The sequence below is a fragment of the Vespa mandarinia genome, chromosome 19 (assembly GCF_050613455.1).
Source record: "Vespa mandarinia isolate Hongniang chromosome 19, ASM5061345v1, whole genome shotgun sequence".
Classification (NCBI taxonomy): domain Eukaryota; kingdom Metazoa; phylum Arthropoda; class Insecta; order Hymenoptera; family Vespidae; genus Vespa; species Vespa mandarinia.
The window spans coordinates 961,300-967,580 of NC_140828.1; the positions used below are offsets into that span (position 1 = coordinate 961,300).

The 6,281-nt window shown below is 44.2% G+C and overlaps 1 protein-coding gene across 1 annotated transcript; it reads right to left on the reverse strand.

Moving 5' to 3' along the window:
* Positions 1 to 368: 368 nt before the first annotated feature.
* On the reverse strand, positions 369 to 4,579 carry LOC118448020 (uncharacterized). Its single transcript, XM_035880725.2, has 2 exons — positions 2,406 to 4,579; positions 369 to 1,246 (listed from the first exon to the last, which is right to left on the reverse strand). The coding sequence occupies exons 1-2, from the start codon at positions 3,565 to 3,567 to the stop codon at positions 444 to 446; spliced, it is 1,965 nt and encodes a 654-aa protein (XP_035736618.1). The 5' UTR covers positions 3,568 to 4,579; the 3' UTR covers positions 369 to 443.
* Between the last annotated feature and the right edge of the window lie 1,702 nt (positions 4,580 to 6,281).

The window sequence follows — 6,281 nt, forward strand, 5'->3', positions numbered from 1 at the left end:
TATCGCTTCTGTTTCCTTTCTGTTCCTCTTTCTATTCAACATGGACACAACGACCAAATTATTCGAAATATTGATTTTAAACGAACACGTTTCTTGTTTTTTTTTTCGCTAATTGCAAAACGAGCCGTTCCTATGGTTGAAAGCTTTTGGAAATGCTTTTACATATATCGTGACGGTATGTGTTCATCTGTATTTACGTGAATTAAGCTCGTCTACTTTTATCTCTCCATTCTCGTAATTCCATAATATATTTAGTTAATAGGATATTTATATATATAAATCTGCAACAAAATGGCAGAAACCTTTGAAAAATATCCAAGTTCATGCGATTATCCTTCGCACGTTATTATATACGTGTCCTTGTTGAAAAAATACGTTCGTTTATTCTCTATTAATAAAATTATTGTTCTTACAGTTTAATAACGTAAACTATAAATAAATTTTTAGCCGAAGAAAGCGTCATCGCTTGAGCCCTCGGTAGCGCAATTCTGTAGCAACGAGGCTGGATTCGACATGTCGCTAACGACATCACCACCATTTCCACCACCACCATTTCCACCATTACCAGTTGTACCATTGCCATTGTCGTTCTGTGCTTTCAATGGTTTCACGTCTTGCGAGCCGTCGTAGTTACGTATCTGATGATTTTGCGAATTTATCTCGTTGTAGACGAGTTCTTGGATCTTTAGCCTGACAAACATTTGTCTATCGAGGGGAAGACTTCTCAAAGGATTCCTGACGCTCATTAAAAAGTGATAAGTGTCGTCCTCCTCGTCCTGACCAAGGACCAATCTTTTTTGCAATGCGTCGTACCTTTTCCTATCCATTTCAGGATAATCGTTGTCCATCGCTTCCATAAGGGTTCGTTTCCTTCCGATTTTATTCATTTTAGGGGGTGGCATAACATGATGGAGACCGTCGTCGTTCGATAATAAAGATTGACACGAATCACCGTCTAGATCATCGAATTGTGTCTCCTCGTGGCCCTCGAGTATGTCGATTTGTGGCTCTATCTGCGTACCGTCGGGCGAGGAACGAAGGGCTGCACAATTTTGATTAAGGGCGCACCCGATCACCCTTGAATTCATTTGGTCCCTCAAGAAGAATAGGCTCCTAAACCAGACCCACTTCGAATCGTGTTCGCTACCGCCACCAAGACTACCATCGCATTTTCCCCGATAAGTCTTCTTCAACTCGTTTCTGAAGTTGTCTCTGAGGTGCTTCCATTTCGATTTGGCGACGTCGGCTGGAAAAAGAAAAAAGAAGGAAGAAGAGAAAAAAAAGAAGAAAAAAAAAAAAGAAGAAAATAGACATAAGTCGTTAGAATCAATTTGTCCACATTACGAATATGAGCATTACTTAAGAAATAAAGCGAGCTTGCTCCTTATCGAATTGGCCTTTTAAAAGATCACAACTACTAGGTCGCTTGTTTCGTCATTTTATCGAGCAGTTTGTCTCACTTTAAGCCGATCGTTCTCTGTTAATGTATCTTCGACGATTAAGATAGAAGAGACTAATCGTAAATTCGAATACGCGATCACTATTTATTTGCGAGAGCAAGCAAAGGGGCAAACTTATTATTATTGCGAACTATTCCATTCTCTTAAACGAACAATAATATATATCCCTATCAAATATATTAATAATACAGAATAATACAAATAGATTTATGAGGAGGAGGGGTGGTAGAGGAAAAAAAAAGAAAACTTATTTACTGCAAAATCCGAAGACTACCTTTCACAGACATACATATATATATATATATACATACGTATATATATATATACATATGTATATAACAAATATATTATTTAAAAATAATCTCTCTAAGAAGATTTGCACTAAAAAATCAACACGATGCCAGATGGAAGCTTAGTGCCATCTATCAACACTGTTCCCAAAGTATCTAGCGCATGAACTTAGTTCCCGTTGCGTCCGCATCGATATGAACGATACCACCCCCGTAGTACACTTTTATCAACGATGAATCGAAACGATAGAGAACGACGTAAAGAGCGAATGGTAGTCAAGTCATTTAAATTTCCCGCTTGCAAGTAAAAGAAGAGAGATGGACTCGAAGTTCGATTCATTCTTATTCGAGTTGTAAGTTCTACGAGCTCCCTCTATTTCTTTATACCTCAACCTCTTACCCTTTCTCTCTCTCTCTCTCACTCTCTCTCTCTCTTTCTCTCTTCAATCCATACGCACACATCCATTTACACGCAGAGTAGTGCACATATAAATATAGCACGTATCATCCATCTTTCTTACTCCGAGAGGCATCGTGGAACGTGTGTTAGCAATTCCTCTTTCTATCTCTCTCTCTCTCTCTCTCTCTCTCTCTCTCTCTCTCTCTCTCTCTCTCTCATTCTCTCTCTCTCTCTCTCGCTCTCTCTTGTACTCACTGGAAACTTCGCAGGCTCTCGCGATCTCCCGCCACATCTTCAGTATGACGTCGCGATTGTGATAGTTGACGTTCTTCTGATCCCAGATAGCCGGTCTAGCGTGCACCTCATTGATCAGCCTCTGGAGATCCATCGTCATCGCGTTCCTGCGACCGCTCGCGTTGTTACATCTCCTGGCCGATCGTTTGGCCGTCCTGCGATTGAGAAACGTGATGTCGGCGAGAATAGGTACGGAAGATGAGGAAGATGAAGCGGCAGCAGTAGAAGCCGCCGCTGAACGCGTGTTGCTGTTGTTCCCTCCGTTTCGCAGTGTCGTAGTCGTCGGCGATGAGCCGCCGATTCCACCAACACCACCACCACCACCACCACCACCACCACGATGATGTTTCTTCTCGTTCGATTTATCCTCGTCCACCACCTCCTCGTCGTCTTCCTCTTCTTCCTCGTGATTGTTGTTGTTGTATTCCTCTTCGCCTTCTCCACGGGTTCCACCACCACCGCCAGTAACCGTGTTATCTTCGTTATTCTCGGCTCGTTGCTGCTGACGGTGGTGGCTGCCGCTGTTGTTGTTGTTATTGTTGTTGTTGTTGTTGTTGTTGTTGTGATGGTGTCGATGGCGGGATGTTGTACCTTCGTCGTCAACCTTCTGCGCGAGGCTTCTTCTAGTGATGGAGGAAGATGTACCGCTTGCACCTGTACCCGCGGTGTTTGTGTTATTGCCACTAGCCGGTGGCGGTGGCGGAGGCGGTAAAAGATTGTCCTCGAGAAGGACCGACGAGCCGACGTGACGGGACGCCGAGGATGAGACGACGGAGGAGGACGAGTCAAGGACGGCTGAAAGATCGTCGACGACGTCGTCGTCGTCGTCGTCGTTCGCGTTGCTGCTTCGTCGTTGACGCCTTCTCTTCTTTCTCCTACGCTTGGTTGATGCTCGGCAGGTGGTAGTGGCGTTGGTGGTGCTGCCAGTGGTGGTGGTGGTGTTGCTGTTGCTCGTTCCCGACGAAGCTGCTGCTGCTGTTGCTGATGATGTTGTCGCTGTTGATGCGGCCGACGAAGAGGAATTGATAAAACCAAGCCGAGCGGAGGAACGTAGACGAGAGGCGGATTCCAGGGCTTGAGCCTTGTCCTCCTCGGTGCGTGCACCATGCGTGACGACGTCCATACACGGCCGGCGATGAGCGCGCGCGCGCGAATCAGCCGCGATCAGACGCGCACACACGCGCTCGCGTATCACTTCTTTCTCTCTCTCTACTTCTTTACTACCTCCTTGCCGCCTCCTTCCTTTCTTCAATGACGTCCTCCTACGATCTTCAAGTCTTGCTCAAAGTTTTACTCGTTTACTGGTTTACTTGCTCGTTCGTTCGCTTGCTTGTTTGTTCGCTTACTTGCTTATTCGCTTGCTTGCTTGGTTGCTTGCTTGGTTACTCGCTTGCTTTTACTCGCTCGCTCGGTTGGACGCGCGCAAGAGGAGAGGACGCGCGCGCCTGCTCGTGCAGGCTGACACCGGTATAACCTTCGGCTCAGCTCGGTGCAGCTCGGCACAGCTCGACTTGGCCTCAACGCTACTCTCGGCGCGGCTCGGCTCGGCCCGGCTCGATTCGGCGGCGCCTCTCAACACGCTCGAGACTCTCTCCTTAGCGTCGACTCTTTTCCTCTCTACCCTCCCCCTCCCTTTTCCTTCTTTCCTCTCCGATTCACTTCTTTCTCCTCTCTCTCTCTCTCTCTCCCCTTCCTCCTCTTTGAACGATCCACTCTTCGTCGATATCGTCGTCGTCGTCGTCGTCGTCGTCGTCGTCGTCGTCGTCGTCGTTATCGTCGTTATCGTAACAGTTGTTGTTGGACAGTAATGAATCTACCCTCTCGATGACTACCTCGACCGACAAACACCAAGGACGCGTCCTCGTCCTTCTCGCTGGACCACCACACTGACTGATCGTTTCCCGAGAAAAGACCCTCTTCCTTCCATCCGACCTTCTCCCGCACCCTCGTAGTCTCTTCTCTCGGAGCTCCTCATTATTACGATCCTTCTTTCTTTTCCTCCTTCCGTCGACCCTTCCTATTCCATCTCCTCCTCCTCCTGCCTCTTCCTGCTCCTCCTCCTTCTCCTCCTTCTCATCCACCTCCTCCTCATTCACCACCTCCTCTTTCTCCTCCTTTTCTTCCTCCTTCTCCTCCTCCTCCTCCTCACCAATATATTATGTTTCTCTACGACGACGGATCATGCTAGCCTCTCGAATCCGCTTCGAAACGGACATCGCGCCTTGTTCGGCTCCGATCGGCTCCGCTCGGCTTCGTCATTGCTCCAACATCGAACCACCGACTTGTGTTGCCTTCCTTCAACTCCTTTGAACGAAACGACGATATATACATAATACCGAATCGAAAGATCCTTTGAAACTATCTCCTTTAAGTATAAATAATCCTTAACCATTTTGCATCCTACGCAATAAATCTGGATAATGTTGTATTTACGTTCGTACCATTCGTTTCTTCGGCATTTAAAACTCATCGTGTGTGGCGTGAACTACGTCAAATCTCAACTCTTTCTTTCTCTCTCTCTCTCTCTCTCTCTCTCTCTCTCTCTCTCTCTCTCTCTCTCTCTCTCTTTCTCTTTCTTTCTTTCTATCTTTTTACTCCGCGATACGAAGTAGTCCCGTAAAACGTGGAAGCTCTCCGAGAAAACACGTCGGTACTCGCTCGGCACGGCTCGGCTCGATTCGGTGTTTCCGATACGCTTCAACGTTCTCAGCATTCTCTGTAGCAAGCCTTTAATCCTCAGCTAGGCGACCTAGCGCTCGATAGCTGTCGTGTCCTTTAAATGGACGAGAATGAGAAAGCTACGATACTTGGATGTGTGTATATATATATATGTATATGTATATATGTATGTATGTATTTGCTTATGTATTACTCGAGGTGTCTCAATATACTAGGTTTCTCTCTAGACAAAATTTCTTATCTTTCCTCTATGTAAGGTCGTCGTCGTTCGTCATGATGAGTTTATATTATGTTTCCTTTTCTATATAAAACTTTAGGATAGCCTGAGTGAACTCTAAAAAGGATACATCGAAAACAGGAGACAGATGTTATGACAAAAGTTATCTTAGGTCATTCTGTAAATATGTATATGTATATATATATATATATATATATATATATATATATATATTATGTATGTATGTATGAATGTATCTTTCTCTAACTCTTCTTCTTTTTCTAGACTTCTAGACTAGCGCTGTAGTCGATAAGTTATCAGATAGAAAAATATGAATTAATTATAACATTGTAATGTTAATCGTTAAAAAATAATATTTATATGTATGTATGTGAACAGATGTATGTAATATTTGTTCTGTACGTGATAGTTCTATTTAATTATTTGTCGTCAATTTCTTTTGTAAGTCGTTTATCTTGCAGAACTACTACGACTACAACGATGACGACGTTTAAAACGTGTATCTCTTTTCCTTCTATCGTTTATGCTGCTCATTTCCGTGTACTAATCTATATATCTTATACGTATCTATGTGCACCACCATAATAATCAAGTCTAACTTATACTAATCTCCTGACGCACGTCTCATATCATCAGTTTGTGCATAGTCGGCAAATACAAAAGAGATTGAAAAATCCCTCTTGCGTTTTGCCATCGCTCGTTCCCTTTTGAAAGATTCGCGACTAATAAACGTCCTGTTCGTCGAGATTTCTCGTCGATTTCAAAAGCCGTACAGTAAACGGAAACGAAAGATAAAGGACAAAACCACGATGCAATGGGACGAATAGCTGGAGATATATCTAACTTAAAAAAAGAATGCAAGAAAGAAAGAAAAAAAGGAAAAGAGACAGGATTTTTATCGAGATATCCTTTCGTATGCG

Coding starts and splice junctions, on each gene's coding strand:
- LOC118448020 (XM_035880725.2), bottom strand. CDS start 3,567: ATGGACGTCGTCACGCATGGTGCACGCACCGAGGAGGACAAGGCTCAA. Junction 1,247..2,405: donor GAGAGCCTGCGAAGTTTCCA/GTGAGTACAAGA, acceptor TTCTTTTTCCAG/CCGACGTCGCCAAATCGAAA.